Genomic DNA, 21,993 nt, shown 5'->3' with positions numbered 1-21,993 from the left:
GTCAGGATCCTGGCGGTTATAATGCCGACGCCGGAATCCCAACAGGCGGCAAAATGCCGCAGCCGGAATACCGGCAATCCAGGCTATTCTTCCTTTATGGGTGTTTACGACACCCATAGAGAGAGAATAAAACCTGTGGCAAGCACAGCGAGCCACCATGCCCGCAGCAAGCCCACAAGATGCTTTCTAGTGCTTGCCCCGCTGCCGGCATACTGGCGGCCGGGATGCCGCTTTCGGTATGTATTGCCATTATGGCAGTGCAGAAGACTCTGCATACACACAACATTGGGAAAATGATCACCGCACCATTTTCCCAGTGATATCTGCTGCTCTGCAATGCCAACCTCCCGGGATTCCAGAGGTAAGCATAATTATGGGTGTAGGGTGTGTGGTGTGGTCCCCCCTGGACCAAGGGGCCTGTGTGCACATCAAATCCTGCAGCCATTATAGATACGCCAATGATCCCTATGAGCAGAAAATAAATACTCCGAGCACTGATATCTTGTAGATGTTTTATAATATAGCTATCAGTTGGGGAATATTGAGCCCCTAAAATATATAGAAAACATCTAGTGCTTGTTTTTTTCTTCTCTTACGTCCTAGAGGATGCTGGGGTCCACATTAGTACCATGGGTATAGACGGGTCCACTAGGAGCCATGGGCACTATAGAAGTTTGATTATGTGTGCTGGCTCTTCCCTCTATGCCCCTCCTACCAGACTCGGTTTAGAAAATGTGCCCGGAGGAGCCGGTCACGTCTCTGGAAGCTCCTGAAGAGTTTTCTGCGTTTATTTTCTGTTTGTTATTTTCAGGCAGGACTGGATGGCACTAGCCTGCCTGCTTCGTGGGATTTAGTGGGGGGACAGCCCAACCTCTCTCAGGGTTAATGGTCCCGTTCCCCGCTGACAGGACGCTAGCTCCTGAGGGAACTATTCGCAAGCCCCACCACGGCGAGCGTACATCCCCGCAGCACGCCGCCACCCCTAACAGAGTCAGAAGAGTGGTGAGTACTAAGCCGGTGTCCCGGTTAGCGGGTCGCCGGCCATTATGGCGGCATGAGGGTACGGAGACGCACGGCTTCTAAATGGCGCAGCTGCATCTCCCGTCTGTGTATGGACACAGATGCTGAATAGCGGACACCGTACCCAGACTGGCCTCAAAGCCAGAAAAGGAGTCTGTCTCCATTTTATGCATATATACACATGCAGCCAGTATAAAGAAGAGTGGGAAGCCTGCGCGCCATTGAATAGGCGGGGCTTCACTATGAGCGGATCAGGCAGCTCACATGCAACATTTTCCCTAATGCAGCTGACACAGATGCTGACTGAGAGGGATGCACAGCTCCTCCGGAGAGACTCCAGATTACCTCAGCGGTACCAGGGGGTCATAGCAAGGGGGGAGCGATTACTAGTGTACTAAGTCCCTAATCTAGGTACTTAGTCTGCGACCCGACTAAGATTGGCATTAGCGATTAGGGCGCCGTGTGCTGTTTTCATAATCTCTCTGTGTCTCCCTGGAAGGGCTCTTTGTGGGTTAATTGTGCATTTAATCTTTTCCTGTGTGTTTGTGTGAGCTGTTATGTCAGGCTAAGAGTGTGTTTCATGTAAAGCACAGTGTTCCTCTTCTCCAGGGGTTTCACTAGTGTGTACTCAGTGTAGTATCCCATCCCAGGCTAGTGGGGCTGAACCAGCATGGCTGGACTCCATTACGGGAATGATTTCCTCAATTTCTACTAAGTTATCTCGGAATGAAAAACAGAGGCAATACTTAATTCAAAAACTGTTACAGACCCAGGTCATTGTTCCAGTTCCACCTAATCTACAAAACAAGGGTTACTATTCCAGCTTGTTTGTAGTACCAAAACCGGACGGTTCGGTAAGACTGATTCTGAACCTCAAATTGTTGAACCCGTACTTACGAGTGTTCAAATTCAAGATGGAGTCTCTGAGAGCGGTGGTCTCATGTCTGGAGGAGGGGGAATTTCTACTGTCTGGATATTTTATTTATTATCAGTTTCTTATATAGCGCAGCAAATTACGTTGCACTTTACAATTGGAAATAACAATGATATGACAAAACTGGGTAATAACAAACAGTCATAGAGGTAGGAAGGCCCTGCTCGCAAGCTTAAAATCTATAGGGAAATAGGCATGTATATACAAGGAAAGGTGCTATCTATTGCATAGTTGTCTGCCAGATTGCAAAGGTTCTTGGTAGGCTGTATGATATGTTCATACAGCAGTGATGAACCGGGTTTGAGAGGAAGGGAAAGTGAAGAATGAGAACACATGTGAGAATATGTGTGGACTGTGCAGAGTGGATGCAATTTGATCGGAAGGTTTATGAAAGTTATGTGGGCAGTTCTGGAATTTGATATGCTTGCCTAAAGAGGTGAGTTTTCAGGGAACGCTTGAAGGTTTGGAGACTAGAGGAGAGTCTTATTGTGCATGGTAGGGCATTCCACAGAGCGTACCGTCATATTCCGATCTGGCCGCCTCATCAGGCTTATCTACGGTTTGCACTGCAGGACCGTTACTACCAGTTCCAGGCTCTGCCATTTGGTCTCTCCACGGCACGAGGGTGTTCACCAAAGTGATGGCAGAGATTATGTTCTACTCCGCAACAAGGAGTGAACATAATTCCATACCTGGATGATCTTCTGATTAAGGCACCGTCCAGGGAACAGTTGTTGGAGAACATTGGCCTCTCAACCAGACTACTCCTGAATCACGGGTGGATTCTGAACCTACCAAAATCTCGCCTAGAACCAACACAGAGGCTTATTTTCCTGGGAATGATACTGGACACAATGTCTCAGAAAGTATTCCTTCCCTTGAAAAAGGCAATGGTAATCCAGTGGATGGTTCGGGCTGTCCTGAAGCCAACCCGGATCTTGGTGCATCTCTGCATACGGCTTCTGGGGGAAATTCAGTATGGAAGGTTTCATGCAAGGCCCTTCCAGCTGGATCTGTTGGACAAATGGTCCGGATCGCATCTTCACATGCACCAGAGGATTCGTCTGTTGCCAAAAGCCAGGATCTCCCTCCTGTGGTGGCTACAAACTTCTCACCTAGTTGAGGGTTGGAGGTTTGGGATTCAGAATTGGATTCTGCTAACCACAGATGCAAGCCTAGGAGGTTGGAGCGCAGTCACCCAGGGGGTGCAGTTTCAGGAAGATGGTCAAGTCAGGAAGTCGTCCTTCCAATAACCATCCTGGAACTTAGAGCTATCTACAGCGTTCTTCGACAAGCCGCTTTTCTTCTTTTGAATCAGGCTATTCAGGTCCAGTCGGACAATGTGACGGCAGTGACGTACATAAACTGACAGGGCGGAATGAAAAGCAGAGCCGCAATGTCAGAGGTGTCAAGATTTCTCCTCTGGGCGGAAAAAGATGTTGTGGCATTTTTGACGGTCTTCATTCCGGGAGTAGACAACTGGGAAGCAGACTTCCTCAGCAGACACAACCTACACCCGGGGGGAATGGGGCCTTCACCTGGAGGTGTTCCTGTGGTTGACACGTTGGTGGGGATATCCACAAATCGATATGATTGCCTCTCGACTCAACAAGAAACTCAAGCGGTATTGTTCTAGGTCGAGAGACCCACAAGCAGTGGCGGTAGATGCTCTGACAACTCCGTGGGTCTACCAGCTGGTGTACGTGTTTCCTCCACTTCCTCTGATCCCAAGAATTCTAAAAAGAATAAAAAGGGAAAAAACAGCAAATGTTCTCTGTTAAACTTCTGTTGTGGAGTAAGAGGGAGGGGCCCTGTCTATTTGGTCAGTCCCCAGGCTGCACAATGGGCCTAATTCAGAATTGATCGCTGGGCTGCGTTTTTTGCTGTTCAAGCAATCCTCATTGCTCCGGACTGGCCACGAAGGGCCTAGTATGTGGACCTTCTCAAGATGTTGCTCGAAGATCCGTGGCTCTACCTCTTCGCGAGGATCTTCTGCAACAGGGCCCGTTCGTCTATCAAGACTTACCCGCGGCTACGTTTAACGGCATGGAAGTTATACGGCTGATTCTAGCCAGGAGGGGGATTCCTGACAAGGTCATCCCGACTATGATTCAAGCCAGGAAGGGTGTAACATCTAAACATTACCACTGTATTTGGAAGAAATATGTCTCTTGGTGTGTGAGTGGACAATTCTTTGCGGTAAAATTCCATCTGGGATGTTTCCTGCTTTTTCTGCAGTCAGGAGTGGAAGTTGGCCCATGTCTAGGCTCCATAAAAGTCCAGATTTCGGCCTTGTCTATTTTCTTTCAGAAACAATTGGCTTCTCTCCATGAGGTCCAGACGTTCTTGAAAGGTGTTATGCACATCCAACCTCCCTTTGTGCCCCCCACGGCACCTTGGAATTTCAATTTGGTGCTGCAGTTCCTCCAGTTGGACTGGTTTGAACCATTACAGGAGGTAGACGTTAAGTACCGTACGTGGAAGACTGTCACACTGTTGGCCTTGGCTTCAGCAAGATGTGTGTCGGAGTTGGGGGCGTTGTCTTACAAGAGCCCCTACTTAATTTTCCATGAGGACAGAGTTGAACTCAGGACTCGTCAGCAATTTCTTCCTAAGGTGGTGTCAGCGTTTCACATAAACCAACCTATTGTGGTTCCGGTTGTTACGGACACCTCTGCTAATTCAAAGTCCTTGGATGTTGTGAGGGCTTTGTATGTAAAGAGAACAGCTCGTCACAGGAAATTGTACTCGCTGTTCGTTCTCTATTATCCCAATAAAATTGGGTGTCCTGCTTTGAAGCAGTCCATTGCACGCTGGATCAGGCACACTATCCAGCATGCTTATTCCACGGCAGGCTTGCCGGTTCCTAAATCTGTACAGGCCCACTATACTAGGTCGGTGGGTTCTTCTTGGGTGGCTGCCCCGGGTTGTCTCGACTTTACAGCTCTGCCGAGCAGCTACTTGGTCTGGTTCGAACACGTTTGCTAAGTTTTACAAGTTCGATACTGTGACCAAACTGAAGGTCCTCAGAGGCCAATCAGTTCTGCAGGAACCTCAGCACTCTCCCACCCGATTTGGTAGCTTTGGTGCTTCCCCATGGTACTAAATGGATTCCCAGTTTCCCCTAGGACGTAAGAGAAAATTGGATTTTAATTACCTACTGGTAAATCCTTTTATCGTAGTCCATAGAGGATACTGGGTTGACCACAAGGTGCTTCGTTCTTCCTGCACTGTTACTTGGTTAAGTAATGTTGTTTGGTTCAGCTGTTGCTGTTTACAAGTTTTGGTTAGCATGGCTTTCCTCTTGTTATGGTTGTGCTGGTTCGAAATCTCACCACTTTCCTTTTTTCTATATCCTTCTCTCAAAGTATGTCCAACTACTCGGGCACATTTTCCTAGACTGAGTCTGGTAGGAGGGGCATAGAGGGAGGAGCCAGTACACCTAATTAAACTTCTATAGTGCCCATGGCTCCTAGTGGACCTATCTATACCCCATGGTACTAAATGGATTCCCAGTATCCCCTACGGACTACGAGAAAAGGATTTACCAGTAGGTAATTAAAATCTTATTTTTTGGATGGTCCCCAACTCCGAATGGGCTTTTTTGTCAATGGGGAAAATCCATTAGCTATAGGGTTCAATTGCAAGGAAACCTCACTTGTTTTTGCTCGCAGCCCATAGAGATACAAGCAAAATATAGGGTTTTCCTCCTGCTATGTGCGCAATCCGCTACTCCTCACTTTTGTAAAAGCCTGTGCAAATCAGGCATTGGCTAGATTCGGGCGAGAACACTGGAATTTGAAAGGCAACACTCTGGAATCCCAGCTCGATCATTGGGGTTGATTCAGAGGTGGATGCTGTGGCAATTTTTTTTTTTTTTTTTGCAATTCCTGATGTTTTCAGACCTGCGCAAGAGCACATCTAGGGCTTTGATATTGCTCGCATTGACCCAAACGCTGCAGCATGGTTGAGGGGGGGCAACAAGCAACTTGTCAGACTGTTTTCTTGGCATGCTGAAATCAGTGCCTGCTCCTCGGACGCTGCTTCTCTGGCTCCAGCAGTGTGATCTCACTAGATATTCTGAGGATTATTTAGATATCAGATGCTGCAGCGAAGCAGATATACAAGTGTCACATGTCAAGATAATGAGCACAGACCCTGGGGGTAAATTTACTAAGCTCCGTGTTTGCCCAAATTGGCAAACATGGGAGTGTTTGCCCATTTTTACAAACACTGGAATATACCAAAGTGAAAACACAGGAGTGTTGCATGGAATAGCAATAGGTCACATTTCCAAGGTATCCAGGAAAGAGCACAAGTGTAATTATTACTCACTGACATTTTAAAAGATCCACAGGTAAAATAATTTCACTCATGATTCTGTGAGAACTATAAAACATGAACTCTTTGGTGTCCTGAGGACCGAGTTTGAGAACCTATGGAATAGAACTTTAAAAGACGGGTGAACATGCACATACGATCAAATGCACTATCAATCAAACTTGTATGTAATTTCCATAGACAACACTGCAATTTACCTAGAATCGTTTCTGCAAATACACTCATGAATTGCTAAAACTCGGACCAAAAGACACCTTTAAAATAGACATCCCAACAGCCTGCACAGGTCAGTGATATCTGTGAAGTGCTTCTCTGTAAATAAAGTATAAAAAGTGTTTTAAAATCAGGGAAAAAATGGCCTGGGGACCCCCTTCCCCTACAAGCATAACCAGCCCGGCTCTTTGAGGGGGAAAAAAATCAGTATTTTTAAAACCAGCACTGCTGGTAAAATGAATTTGACTAGTTTGTCTTAACATCCTTTTATTGTCTGTTTTGCAATGTTTAAGAGCAAATGGTTAATTGTCATTTGCTCCCAAACATAACCAGATTTTCATTACAAGCAGGAGTGGACAGATAATCTTACACTGGGTACACACTGGTAGATATAGCTGCAGATCAATTGATCTGCAGATATATGTACAGACGGACCAGGCAGTATGTTGAGCAAACACACTGCCCGTTCTGTCGGGACTGACGTCATGAACTGGGCGGGCGTTTACATGCGTCCGTCTAGTTCAGCTGTCAATAACCGCTGGCAGCAGCATCATGTGGGCTGACTGCCCATACACACAGCACGATGCGCCAATATATCATTCGATATATTGGCTGTCGGCTGTGCTGCAGGGCCGATGCGATATGTCTGTGAACTATGGCGTTCACAGACATATCGCAAGTACACATTGGTCGACGGACCCGCGATATATCGACTGTTCAATAGAACGGGCTATATATCGGCCAGTGTGTACGCACCATAAGATTGTGTATCCAGCTTTAGAGGAATGCAGGTTATGCATATTACAGTATTATTTTAGATTCTGTGTTGATATTTTCGAACACCATAAAATTACATAATACTTGTGAATTGGAAAAAAGGGTGATAAAATGCATAGCACACTGATCTTTTACTTCATCTTCTGAACTAAATAAGAATTCAAAACTGGTTGGCATGGATTACAGCACCTTCTTATTAGCACTGTTTTCTAATTAGAAATGTCCTTTCATGAGCATATATGTTTAGATTTATTTATTTCAGTGTGATAATAATGTCCGTTGTGTTCATATGCATTTGTCGGTATATGATGTGAATACAGGTTGAGTATCCCATATCCAAATTTCTCTATCGTCCTAAGTGGATGCTGGGGTTCCTGAAAGGACCATGGGGAATAGCGGCTCCGCAGGAGACAGGGCACAAAAGTAAAGCTTTTACAGGTCAGGTGGTGTGTACTGGCTCCTCCCCCTATGACCCTCCTCCAGACTCCAGTTAGATTTTTGTGCCCGGACGAGAAGGGTGCAATTCTAGGTGGCTCTCATAAAGAGCTGCTTAGAGAGTTTAGCTTAGGTTTTTTATTTTACAGTGATTCCTGCTGGCAACAGGATCACTGCAACGAGGGACAGAGGGGAGAAGAAGTGAACTCACCTGCGTGCAGGATGGATTGGCTTCTTGGCTACTGGACATGAAGCTCCAGAGGGACGATCACAGGTACAGCCTGGATGGTCACCGGAGCCACGCCGCCGGCCCCCTCACAGATGCTGAAGCAAGAAGAGGTCCAGAATCGGCGGCTGAAGACTCCTGCAGTCTTCTTAAGGTAGCGCACAGCACTGCAGCTGTGCGCCATTTTCCTCTCCGCACACTTCACACGGCAGTCACTGAGGGTGCAGGGCGCTGGGGGGGGGCGCCCTGGGAGGCAAATGAAAACCTTTAAAAAGGCTAAAAATACCTCACATATAGCCCCAGAGGCTATATGGAGATATTTACCCCTGCCTAAATGTACTAAATAGCGGGAGACGAGCCCGCCGAAAAAGGGGCGGGGCCTATCTCCTCAGCACACGGCGCCATTTTCTGTCACAGCTCCACTGGTCAGGAAGGCTCCCAGGTCTCTCCCCTGCACTGCACTACAGAAACAGGGTATAACAGAGAGGGGGGGCAAAATAAATGGCAATATATTAATATAAAAGCAGCTATAAGGGAGCACTTAATCATAAGGCTATCCCTGTCATATATAGCGCTTTTTGGTGTGTGCTGGCAGACTCTCCCTCTGTCTCCCCAAAGGGCTAGTGGGTCCTGTCTTCGTATAGAGCATTCCCTGTGTGTCTGCTGTGTGTCGGTACGTGTGTGTCGACATGTATGAGGACGTTATTGGTGTGGAGGCGGAGCAATTGCCAAATATGAGGATGTCACCTCCTAGGGGGTCGACACCAGAATGGATGCCTTTATTTGTGGAATTACGGGATAGCGTCAACTCGCTTAAGCAGTCGTTTGCCGACATGAGGTGGCCGGACACTCAATTAGTGCCTGTCCAGGCGCCTCAAATACCGTCAGGGGCTGTAAAACGCCCCTTGCCTCAGTCGGTCGACACAGACCCAGACACAGGCACTGATTCCGGTGGTGAAGGTGACGAATTAACCGTATTTTCCAGTAGGGCCACACGTTATATGATTTTGGCAATAAAGGAGATGTTGCTTTTAGCTGATACTACAGGTACCACTAAACAGGGTATTATGTGGGGTGTGAAAAAACTACCAGTAGTTTTTACCGAATCAGAAGAATTAAATGACGTGTGTGATGAAGCGTGGGGTGCCCCGATAAAAAAACTGCTAATTTCAAAGAAGTTATTGGCTTTATACCCTTTCCCGCCAGAGGTTAGGGAGCGCTGGGAAACACCTCCTAGGGTGGACAAAGCGCTAACACGCTTATCAAAACAAGTGGCGTTACCCTCTCCTGAGACGGCCGCACTTAAAGATCCATCAGATAGGAGGATGGAAAATATCCAAAAAGGTATATACACACATGCAGGTGTTATACTACGACCAGATATTGCGACTGCCTGGATGTGCAGTGCTGGGGTAGTTTGGTCAGAGTCCCTGATCGAAAATATTGATACCCTGGACAGGGACAATATTTTACTGTCGTTAGAACAAATAAAGGATGCATTTCTTTATATGCGTGATGCACAGAGAGATATCTGCACACTGGCATCACGGGTAAGTGCTATGTCCATTTCGGCCAGAAGAGCTTTATGGACACGACAGTGGACAGGCGATGCGTAGAGTAGTTATTTGGGGTCGGTCTATCGGATTTGGTGGCCACGGCTACGGCCGGGAAATCCACCTTTCTACCTCAAGTCACTCCCCAACAGAAAAAGGCACCGACCTTTCAACCGCAGCCCTTTCGTTCCTTTAAAAATAAGAGAGCAAAGGGCTATTCATATCTGCCACGAGGCAGAGGACGAGGGAAGAGACAGCAACAGGCAGCTCCTTCCCAGGAACAGAAGCCCTCCCCGGCTTCTACAAAAGCCTCAGCATGACGCTGGGGCTTCGCAAGCGGACTCGGGGGCGGTAGGCGGTCGTCTCAAGAATTACAGCGCGCAGTGGGCTCACTCGCAGGTAAATCCCTGGATCCTGCAGATAATATCTCAGGGGTACAGGTTGAAATTAGAGACAGAGCCACCTCGCCGTTTCCTGAAGTCTGCTTTACCAACGTCCCCCTCAGAAAGGGAGACGGTTTTGGAAGCCATTCACAAGCTGTATTCTCAGCAGGTGATAGTCAAGGTACCTCTTCTACAACAAGGGAAGGGGTATTATTCCACTCTTTTTGTGGTACCGAAGCCGGATGGCTCGGTAAGGCCTATTCTAAATCTGAAGTCCTTGAACCTGTACATAAAGAAGTTCAAGTTCAAGATGGAGTCACTCAGAGCAGTGATAGCGAACCTGGAAGAAGGGGACTTTATGGTATCCTTGGACATCAAGGATGCGTATCTCCACGTTCCAATTACCCCTCACACCAGGGGTACCTCAGGTTCGTTGTACAAAACTGTCACTATCAGTTTCAGACGCTGCCGTTTGGTTTGTCCACGGCATCTCGGGTCTTTACAAAGGTAATGGCCGAGATAATATTTCTTCTTCGAAGAAAAGGCGTATTAATTATCCCATACTTGGACGATCTCCTAATAAGGGCAAGGTCCAGAGAACAGCTAGAGATGGGTTTAGCACTATCTCAAGAGGTGCTAAAGCAGCACGGATGGATTCTGAATATTCCAAAATCCCAATTATTGCCGACAACTCGTCTGCTGTTCCTGGGGATGATTCTGGACACAGTTCAGAAAAAGGTTTTTCTTCCCGAAGAAAAAGCCAAGGAGTTATCTGACCTGGTCAGGAACCTCCTAAAACCAGGAAAGGTGTCTGTACATCAATGCACAAGAGTCCTGGGAAAAAATGGTAGCTTCTTACGAAGCAATCCCTTTCGGCAGATTCCATGCAAAGGGATCTGTTGGACAAATGGTCAGGGTCGCATCTTCAGATGCACCTGCGGATAACCCTGTCGCCGAGGACAAGGGTATCCCTTCTGTGGTGGTTGCAGGAGGCTCATCTATTGGAGGGCCGCAGATTCGGCATGCAGGATTGGATCCTGGTGACCACGGATGCCAGCCTGAGAGGCTGGGGAGCAGTCACACAGGGAAGAAATTTCCAGGGAGTGTGGTCGAGCCTGAAAACGTCTCTTCACATAAGCATTCTGGAACTAAGAGCAATCTACAATGCTCTAAGCCAGGCGAAACCTCTGCTTCAAGGAAGACCGGTGTTGATCCAGTCGGACAACATCACGGCAGTCGCCCATGTAAACAGACAGGGCGGCACAAGAAGCAGGAGGGCAATGGCAGAAGCTGCCAGGATCCTTCGCTGGGCGGAGAATCACGTGATAGCACTGTCAGCAGTATTCATCCCGGGCGTGGACAACTGGGAAGCAGACTTCCTCAGCAGACACGACCTTCACCCGGGAGAGTGGGGACTTCATCCAGAAGTTTTCCACATGCTATTCAACCGTTGGGTAAAACCAATGGTGGACATGATGGCGTCTCGCCTCAACAAGACACTGGACAGGTATTGCGCCAGGTCAAGAGATCCGCAGGCAATAGCTGTGGACGCGCTGGTAACACATTGGGTGTACCAGTCGGTATAGGTGTTTCCTCCTCTGCCTCTCATACCAAAGGTTTTGAGGATTATACGGCAAAGAGGAGTAAGACTAGTGGCTCCGGATTGGCCAAGAAGGACTTGGTACCCGGAACTTCAAGAGATGGTCACGGACGATCCGTGGCCTCTACTTCTGAGAAGGGACCTGCTTCAGCAGGGTCCTTGTCTTTTTCAAGACTTACCGCGGCTGCGTTTGACGGCATGGCGTTTGAATGCCAGATCCTAAAAGGAAAAGGCATTCCAGAAGAAGTCATTCCTACCTTGATAAAGGCAAGGAAGGAAGTCACCGCGAAGCATTATCGCCGTATTTGGCGAAAATATGTTGCGTGGTGCGAGCAGCGGAGTGCTCCGATGGAGGAATTTCAACTGGGTCGTTTTCCTACATTTCCTGCAATCAGGATTGTCTATGGGTCTCAAATTGGGATCTATTAAGGTTCAAATTTCGGCCCTATCAATATTCTTCCAAAAAGAATTGGCCTCAGTCCCTGAGGTCCAGATTTTTATCAAAGGAGTACTGCATATACAGCCTCCTGTGGTGCCTAAGGTGGCACCGTGGGATCTAAATGTAGTTTTAGATTTCCTCAAATCCAATTGGTTTGAACCACTAAAGAATGTGGATTTGAAATATCTCACATGGAAAGTGACTATGTTACTGGCCCTGGCTTCGGCCGGGAGAGTATCTGAACTGGCGGCTTTGTCTTATAAAAGCCCTTATTTAATTTTCCATTCGACATAGGACAGAGCTGCGGACGCGTCCGCATTTTCTCCCTAAGGTGGTATCAGCGTTTCACCTGAACCAGCCTATTGTAGTGCCTGCGGCTACAGACGACTTGAAGGACTCCAAGTTGTTGGACGTTGTCAGAGCCTTAAAAATATACATTTAAAGGACGGCTGGAGTCAGAAAATCTGACTCGCTGTTTATACTGTATGCACCCAACAAGTTGGGTGCACCTGCTTCTAAGCAGTCGATTGCTCGTTGGATTTGTAACAAAATTCAACTTGTACATTCTGTGGCAGGCCTGCCACAGCCTAAATCTGTTAAGGCCCATTCCGCAAGGAAGGTGGGCTCATCTTGGGCGGCTGCCCGAGGGGTCTCGGCATTACAACTCTGCCGAGCAGCTACGTGGTCAGGGGAGAACACGTTTGTAAATTTTTACAAATTTGATACCCTGGCAAAGGAGGACCTGGAGTTCTCTCATTCGGTGCTGCAGAGTCATCCGCACTCTCCCGCCCGTTTGGGAGCTTTGGTATAATCCCCATGGTCCTTTCAGGAACCCCAGCATCCACTTAGGACGATAGAGAAAATAAGAATTTACTTACCGATAATTCTATTTCTCGGAGTCCGTAGTGGATGCTGGGCGCCCATCCCAAGTGCGGATTATCTGCAATACTTGTACATAGTTATTGTTAACTAATTCGGGTTATTGTTTAGGAAGCCATCTTTCAGAGGCTCCTCTGTTATCATACTGTTAACTGGGTTTAGATCACAAGTTGTACGGTGTGATTGGTGTGGCTGGTATGAGTCTTACCCGGGATTCAAAATCCTCCCTTATTGTGTACGCTCGTCCGGGCACAGTACCTAACTGGAGTCTGGAGGAGGGTCATAGGGGGAGGAGCCAGTACACACCACCTGACCTGTAAAAGCTTTACTTTTGTGCCCTGTCTCCTGCGGAGCCGCTATTCCCCATGGTCCTTTCAGGAACCCCAGCATCCACTACGGACTCCGAGAAATAGAATTATCGGTAAGTAAATTCTTATTATTCCGAAATACGGAATATCCCGAAATACGGATTTTTTTGAGTGAGATAGTGAAACCTTTGTTTTCTGATGGCTCAATGTACACAAACTTTGTTTAATACACAGAGTTATTAAAAAATATTGTATTAAATAACCTTCAGGCTGTGTGTATAAGGTGTATATGAAACATAATTGAATTGTGTGAATGTACACACACTTTGTTTAATGCACAAAGTTATTAAAAATATTGGCTAAAATGACCTTCAGGCTGTGTGTATAAGGTGTATATGAAACATTAAAGCATTCTGTGCTTAGACTTAGGCCCCATCGCCATAATATCTCATTATGGTATGCAATTATTCCAAAATACGGAAAAATCCGATATCCAAAATATTTCTGGTCCCAAGCATTTTGGATAAGGGATACTCAACCTGTATCAACATTCAGAATATTGACAATGACAGAATGTTGACATGACAGTGTTGACACTGTGAATGTTGACAGCTGATTTTAGGTTGTTAGGTTTGGGCTACAATTGGGACTAGATTTAGGATCAGGCATACTCCCCTCCGGAATGGAAATCCACATGCCGCCTGTCGAAATTCACAATATAGACATTCTCGCAGTGTACGACATTTGAAACGTTGACTTCCATCCAGGTCGACATTCAGAACATGTCGACATTCTGAACATTGAAAAATTCTACCACACTCACATTTGTCAAATGCACATTGTTATAGTGAGGTATAATTCTGTATACTATTCTAATAAATATATTGGGGGAGGGCGTCTGGATTGCACACCCTAGCTACTTATAATGGAATGTGCTACCTAGTTGATACTTACTACAATATAGAAATAAGAGAGCACGTGCACCATACAGCCACAAGAATAATATTACATTTAATTATTTATCATATCTGAGGTTTTTGGCATAAAATTGGCCACCAATCGTCAAGGTATCCTCAGCGGGCAGGTCTGTAACATTATAGGGGTTCACCTACAGGGAGCAGGACACCACACAAATAAAGGTTCGCAGTGAAAAAGTGTTAGGTAAGTGAAAGTAGCTGCTGAGTGTTAGCGAGAGGACAACAGTGAAGTATGAATGTTAAAGTATTAAAAAGGTGCGGTTAGCTGGTCAATGTTAAGTGTTCAAAAAGTGAGAGATATGTGAAAGTTACATAAATAAAAAACAAACAGGTTGATATGTGTTAAAAATAAATGAAAGATGGTAATGCCCCAAAGCAGCCCAGCTAGAGTAATCCAAGAAGCCCCATGCCCCAAAACTTCACCCCACATTGACTTGCTATACAAAAATAAAGATCTTACCTGTGGCTTTACTATACGAATTGTGGAGTCAGCAAATGCTAGGTCCCTATTTAAAAGCCTCAGAGGCAGTGGGAGGGGTGCCAATCCAGAATGAAGGAGTCTCAAGCTTTACTATTCTAGTAATACATGCATTTTAATTGAGTATCCTTCTAACCCCAACATGATTTCAGCTTGGCAACGTTTGGCCTCTGGTGGATCTGCTTTGGATGCGGTAGAGAAGGGCTGTGCCCAGTGTGAAATTGATCAGTGTGATGGAACTGTGGGTTATGGGGGAAGCCCTGATGAATCCGGAGAAACAACCTTGGATGCCATGATTATGAATGGGTAAGTTTTATTGCTATTTAAGCCATTTTTGGACCAGATTTTTAGAATCTGTCATTAAAAAAAAAAAAAAAAGAAATATTGTCAAAAAAACAACAACATTGTTATTGGTCAGTGGTTCCCAAATTCAGGGCCTAATTCAGCATGGAACGCTGCTCCGACAGTGTTCACATGCTGAAGCCCTGTGCAGTGTGCTCATGGGCAGAAGCCGCACTGCACGTGAGCACACATTGAGATGCAACAGCATCTCATAGGTGCAAGCACCTCTGCCTGATTGGCAGGCAGAAGCGTTCGCGGAGCAGGAGGTGGCGTCTGCGTTTCGGGGGCAGTGTTGCGGTATTTTTTTGGGGGGGGAGGGGGGCGGTCCGGACAATGCAGGCATGACCAGGCCATTTACGGGGCAGTCTGCAGCAGCTGCGTGATGTCACACGCAGTCACTGTGACCCGAAACATGGCAGCCCGCTGTCTGCCTTAGCAGCTAGGCTGTGTAGCCAGAGGGCAACCCTAAACATGCGAGAGCATCGCCATCTTGGGATGTTGGTGGGGGGGCAGGACCCAGCATGTGGGGCAGACTTTAGATGTGCGATTTTTATTTTTTAATTAGGCCCTCAGTCGTCAAAGCACCCTGACAATCCAGGTTTTGAGGATATCCATGTTTAAGCACAGGTGACTTGATTGGTACCATATTCATTTTGATTATACCATATGTGCAGAAGAATAGATATCCTTAAATTCTGGACTGTTAGGGTGCCTTGCGGACTGAGTTTGGGGAAACTCTAGGTTTACAATTTTGTTTTCTTTACATGTTGCTACTAGATCAGAGGCTCCCAACCATGGTCTTATGCACACTAACAGTCCAAGTTTTAAGGATAGCCATAATTTAGCACCTCTATTATTTTGATTTAACCATCTGTGCTCAAGCATGGCTATCACTAAAACCTGAACTGTTAGTGTGCCTTGAGGACCGAGCTTGGGAAACACTGTACTAGACAATAAGCAGCAGTAACTTTCAAATAATAGCAGATGACCTATGTTGTAAGTAGCCCAAGATTTATTGTGTGAATGTCAGGATGCCTATTGTCCACTGAATTCAAAATCACTGGCACCTAAATATAATGTTCTTTTTAAAACTTTGCTATGACATGGATTCCGATCTTTAAGCAAGGTGACATTGATATAACTATATATCTGCTTATTTACGATGAAAGATGATTCCATTGGAGAAGACACTGATTTTATCTACAGACTTATTATGTATACATACTGGGGTAGGTTTGGGGGTTGCACAGAAACTGGCTGTAAGTTGCAGGTGGCTGTTTAGCCTACCTTATGCTAATGTTAGTATCCCTTTAACGAATGTGGGTGTTCATGCACATGCAAGCAGAAACCTGTGCCACCCATTGATTTTACAGCAGCCGCTATAGCCATATTCTAGGTGCAAGAGATTCATCTGATATAGGCTTCCCTATCTCCTGCGCATAGAGCTTTAGATACACATGCATGACACTCCCACAGGTCAGGGTGGTATGGTGTGATTGCATTTTCACTGGCTAGTTCCCACATTCAAAATTCCGTATTTCATGGGAAGACCGATCCGGCCAAGTTGCGTCCAGCTCAAAATAGGTCGGACATACACAAGGATGTGTAAATTTGTACATTCACTCTATGTACAGTATCGCCAGTTGCGTTATATATCCGTGTGACACAATCCTCCTCATTGGTGTTACAATTATATGATTAAGATGTGCTTCTAACACACGTTAAGTAAAAGTAAATGTGAAAATCATTGCACCAAATAATTTTTCTGTTTTACACCCATTTGTGTTTATAGCAGTCTGTTTCGATTTTTACTTATTTATTTTTTCAGCTACAATTCTGGTTCCAGTTCAGGGATTAACACTTTTAAAAACTTGCAGTCATTGTAATGGAAGCACATTGTGAAAACTGAGATTCTGTTAAGAGTTTACATGTGTGTTTGGCTTGAAAGACAGCTTTCTGGTGTCACAGATGCTTGTTATTTTTGGGAATATGACTAGCTACATAGATTACACATTGTAGCACAAAGAATACTTCTGCATGTATTCATCAGCTAGGCATTGGTCATATCTGCTTACTTCTAGAATGTTTTCAAACCGTAACTGTTGCTGAAATGCCTATAAATGTCAAGTTTCTGATAAACTTATTATAAATGAGGCTTTTAAACTATAGCAAAATAATATAAACCTAATGAATTTAGTTAATGCACTCATTCTTGAATATATTTATGTTTATATCAGGAACACAATGGAAGCCGGTGCTGTCGCTAACCTTAGAAGAATAAAGAATGCCATTGGTGTGGCGAGAGCGGTCATGGAGCACACAAAGCACACCTTTCTAGTTGGAGAATCAGGTATGATGCTCTTTTATTTTGGATTATTTTTTAGCTATGTATTATCATCTTGTATTGTCATGTGAAGCTGTTAGTTTATGCTGTCAGAGCACTTTGCATTGGGCACTGTTATATCCTGAAGGAATTCTGTGTTGGGTCCAATAGCAAGCATGGATTTAGGTTTGGGGACACAGGGGCAGTTGTACGTATAAACCAATATATTTTAGATGCTCCAGGCAGGCACCCTACAGTATCTGTAGACCCTCCCCTCCTGCAGGCCGTGAGGACTCTCCGGTCAAATACTGCAGTCGCCGGTGGCCCAGCACCCTTCATGATGTCTACTGTTTGGCAGCCCCACCTCCCTTGGTCAGCGGCATGGCCAGTATGGGGCGGCTTTCAGCCCTGTTATGTCTGTAGTGGATGGAGACCATTAGTGCGAGCGTCCTCCTGATTGTTTTACAACTTCAGACTAGGGCACTGGCTAGGTTGCAGTGCGTAACTTCTTAAAATCACATTTCTCTGGCATCCATAAGGAATATTGGGGAGACTTAGTACGATGGGGTATAGACGGGGTCCAAAGGAGCCGGTGCACTTTAAATTTTTTCAACAGGGTGTGCTGTCTCCTCCCCTCTATGCCCCCTCCCACAGACAGTTTAGAAAAAGTGCCCTCAGGAGATGATGCACATCTCTGAAGCTCCAGAGAGTTTTCTTTGGTTTCTTTTAAACTTTTATTATTTCCGGTATGCTGTTTGGGCAACAGCATACCTGCACTGTGGGACTTAGGGGGTGGGAGGTCACTGGTCTTGCGAGGCGTCAGAGCCGCTTCCCCGCTGCAGAACCAGAGAGGTTTTTGCACCGCGGGGCACTGCACCTTTGCGGTCTCAACCGCAGCACGTCGCACACCGCTATCAGTAGCCTGAAGATGATGACAGTGGTGAGTATAAACCGGGGGCCCTGCTAGGGGGGTCCCGGGTTCAAGGTGCGGCTGACACGCAGGGGAGGCATACAGGACCCTCCTGGGGGGGACCAGCTATATCCCCCTGGGTACACTTGCTAGCGGAGGCTTAAACTAACATTTTGGGAGACATTGCCAGTATAAAAAACACTGTAGCTCCGGCGCCATTACAGGAGAGTCAAGAGCCTTCCTGGCTAGCTACTATTATAAAATATGATGTCGGATATGTCATCTCAGCTCACTGCAGATTCTCAAAAGACACAACAATTGCAGCAAGCTGTTGCTGATCTGGCTCCACAAAAATGTAGGTTACCTGCATTGCTATCTGATTCAGATGAGGAAATGCTGGAGAAGGGCGAGGAATTGGAACCTATTACTGGGGATTCCCCTTCTACACAGGGTATTGAACCCCTCATTTTGGCTATAAGGGATGTTAAAACTCCCTCTAGAGGACACTGCGTCACAGCAGTCGTTTTTCTTCACACAGAACAAGCCCAGTGTCCCTTTCCCTGATTCTGCAGAGTTAGATGACTTGTTTAAGTTTGCCTGGAAAAATCCAGACAAAAAGTATCAAGTGTCAAAACGATTTTTGCACACTTTCCCATTTGCTCCTGAAGGCACAAAATTCTGTCAAGAACCCCCAGCTGTGGACGTATCAGTCTTGCGCCTTTCCAAAAAGGCGGTACTCCTGGCCCCGGGCTCCTTCACTATGAAGGATAGGAAGATAGACTTTAGTGTAGTCTCTATCTACACAGCAGCGGGTCTGTCTCAAAGGCCGGTCATAGCGGGTTGCTGGATGACTCATGCCATTCATTCCTGGGCTACTCAGATTCTGGAGGGCCTCTCGGGGGATATGCCCCTGGTCACTACAGTGACTTTCCTGAAGCACATTCAGGACACTGCACGCGTCCTGTGTGACTCTCTCAAGGAGATAGGCAATGTTAATGCTAGGACCACTGCTATGGCACTGTCAGCGCGCAAGGCCTTGTGGTTGCGTCAGTGGATAGGAGACGCAGAATCCAAGCGCAGTGTAGAGTCTCTCGCCTTTTCATGTGAATGGCTCTTTGGGGTAGATTAGATACGTGGATTTCTAAAGTTACTGCGGGGAAATCCACGTTTGTCCCCTCAGGAGCCCCGCCGGCTAGGCGTTCCTGCCCTGGGCCGTCTACCCAGTCCTTTAAGTCTAACAGGTTTAGATCTAGGCCCAGTGATGTCTCCAACGCGGCTAGAGGCACCAGAGGTAAGCCAAGAAAACCAGCAATCGCCAGTTCTCAGGAGAACACCGGTACAGCTTCCACTAAGGCCTCAGCATGACGGTGCCCACCCACCCCGAGGGGATCTCGAGGTGGAGGCTCGGCTCCGTGACTTCAGCCGCATCTGGGAAAGTTCTTACCAGGATACCTGGGTCATTGATCTCATTTCCCAGGGCTACAAACTGGAGTTCGACAGTGCTCCTCCCCAACGATTTTTCAAATCAAGCTTACCAGCTTTGAAGGTTAGGCCATCCTAAAATTGGTCCAATCCCAAATCATTGTTCCAGTGCCGCAGCAACAACAGGGAAAGGGTTACTACTCCAACCTGTTCGTAGTTCCGAAACCGGACGGTTCGGTAAGATCCATTTTGAATCTAAAATCTTTGAACCCTTACCTAAAAAGTTTTCAAGTTCAAGATGGAATCTTTGCAAGCGGTGATTGCGGGCCTGGAAGAAAGGGAGTTCATGGTCTCCCTGGATATAAAAGACGCCTATCTCCATATCCTGATTTGGCCACCTCATCAGGCCTATCTGAGGTTTGCCCTGCTGAACGATCACTACCAGTTCCAGGCACTACCCTTCGGCCTGTCCATGGCTCAGAGGGTGCTCACGAAGGTGATGGCGGAAATGATGTTCCAACTCCGGATCCAGGGGGTCAATGTTGTCCCCTACCTGGACTACGAGCTTTTATTGCTCCATATAGACCACACTATCCAGCTTCTGTCACACCATACTTACTGGATACTGCAGCCCAAAAAGTCTCTCTCCCAGAGGACAAAGCTAGAACACTTCAGGAGATTGTCCGCATGGTTCTCCGGCCTACTCTGGTATCCATACATCTGTGTATACGGTTACTGGGGAAAATGGTTTCCTCATACGAGGCGATCCAGTATGGAAGGTTCCATGCAAGGACTTTCCAGTTGGATCTCCTGAGCAAGCGGTCCTTTTCACTTCTTCAGATGCACCAGATAATTTGGCTGCTACCTCAGGCCAGAATTTCTCTCCTGTGGTGGCTGCAGTCTTCCAACCTTCTGGTAGGCCGAAGTTTCGGGATTCAGGATTAGATCCTCCTCACGACGGATGCAAGTCTGGGGAGCTGTCACCCAGGGGGCTCAGTTCCAGGGCAGGTGGTCAGTCCACGAAGCCCTCCTTCCGATCAACATTCTGGAACTTCGGGCGATCTACAATGCTTTGCTTCAGGCCTCTCCTATGCTCAGGGATCAAGCAATCCAGGTACAGTCAGACAACACCACTGCAGTGGCGTACATCAATCGACAAGGAGGGACAAAAAGCAGGGCCTGCATGCGAGAGGTGTCAAAGATACTCCTCTGGGCAGAAAGAAATGCAAGACAATCTTCATTCCGGGAGTGGACAACTGGGACTTCCTCAGTCGTCATGATCTCCACCCGGAAGAGTGGGGGCTTCACCATCTGGTGTTTCAGCAGATCATCAACCGGTGGGGCAGCCCACAAATAGACATGATGGCTTCTCGACTCAAAAAGAAGCTTCACTGGTATTGTTCACGAACCAGGGTCCCTCATGCGAGGGCAGTGGATGAACTGACGCCGCCTTGGCCTTACCGGCTGGTCTACCTGTTTCCTCCGATTCCATTGATCCCAAGGGTGCTAAATCGAATCGGGAATCAAAGAGTCCAGGCAATTCTGATTGTCCCAGATTGGCCTCGGAGGGCGTGGTATGCGGATCTTCTGGACATGTCCGTCGAAGACCCTTGGCCTCTACCAATGAGAAGAGATCTTCAACAAGGACCGTTCGTCTACCCGGACTTAAGGCGGCTTCGTTTGACGGCATGGAAGCTGAGTGGAACATCCTAGCTCACAAGGGCCTTTCCAAAAAGGTTATTGCTACCATGGTTCAGGCCAGGAGACCTGTGACGTCAATACATTATCATCATATCTGGAGGAGATATGTCTCTTTGTGCGAGGAATGCATTTATCCGCCTGTGAGTTGGGACGTTTCCTCCTTTCCTGCAGTCTGGTGTGCATAAAGGCTTACGTCTGGGTTCCATTATGGTCCAGTTTTCAGCCCTCTCAATTTTCTTCCAGAAGAAATTGGCAGTATTGACGGAAGGTCAGACCTTCTTGCAAGGGGTGCTTCACATTCAACCTCCTTTTGTGCCGCCCACGGCACCTTGGGATTTGAATATTGTGTGGGAATTCCTACAGTCCTCCTGGTTTGAACCTCTGATGATGGTAGAAGACAATTACCTCACGTGGAAGACTGTGATGTAATTGGCCCTGGCTTCTGCTAGGCGTGTCTCGGAATTAGGGGCCTTATCGTGTAAAAGCCCTTACTTGGTCTTTTATGAGGGCAGAGCTGAGCTCAGGACTCCGCAGCAGTTCCTGGCAATGGTTGTCTCTGCGTTCCACTTCAATCAACCTGTTATGGTTCCATCAAGTTCTGGCACTTCTGCTCCTCCGGAGGCATTGGATGCTGTGCGAGCCTTTAAGATCTATGTCAAGCGAACGGCTCGGATCAGAAAAAAGGATTCTTTGTTCGTGCTCTATGATGCGCAGAAAAAGGGTTGCCCTGCT

The 21,993-nt window shown here is 46.9% G+C and overlaps 1 protein-coding gene across 2 annotated transcripts in view; it reads left to right on the top strand.

Annotated features, from left to right (window-relative positions):
- The window catches only part of AGA (aspartylglucosaminidase), a 37,639-nt gene that overhangs the window by 2,456 nt on the left and 13,190 nt on the right, over nucleotides 1-21,993 (top strand). For both annotated transcript variants that reach the window (XM_063920670.1, XM_063920669.1), the window contains exons 2-3: nucleotides 14,716-14,869; nucleotides 17,143-17,255. In XM_063920670.1, the coding sequence (XP_063776740.1) occupies nucleotides 14,716-14,869; nucleotides 17,143-17,255 (267 nt within the window). The remainder of the gene's footprint in view (nucleotides 1-14,715; nucleotides 14,870-17,142; nucleotides 17,256-21,993) is intronic.

The sequence above is a fragment of the Pseudophryne corroboree genome, chromosome 1 (assembly GCF_028390025.1).
Source record: "Pseudophryne corroboree isolate aPseCor3 chromosome 1, aPseCor3.hap2, whole genome shotgun sequence".
Taxonomy (NCBI): domain Eukaryota; kingdom Metazoa; phylum Chordata; class Amphibia; order Anura; family Myobatrachidae; genus Pseudophryne; species Pseudophryne corroboree.
This window is presented reverse-complemented; position numbering and strand designations above follow the sequence as displayed.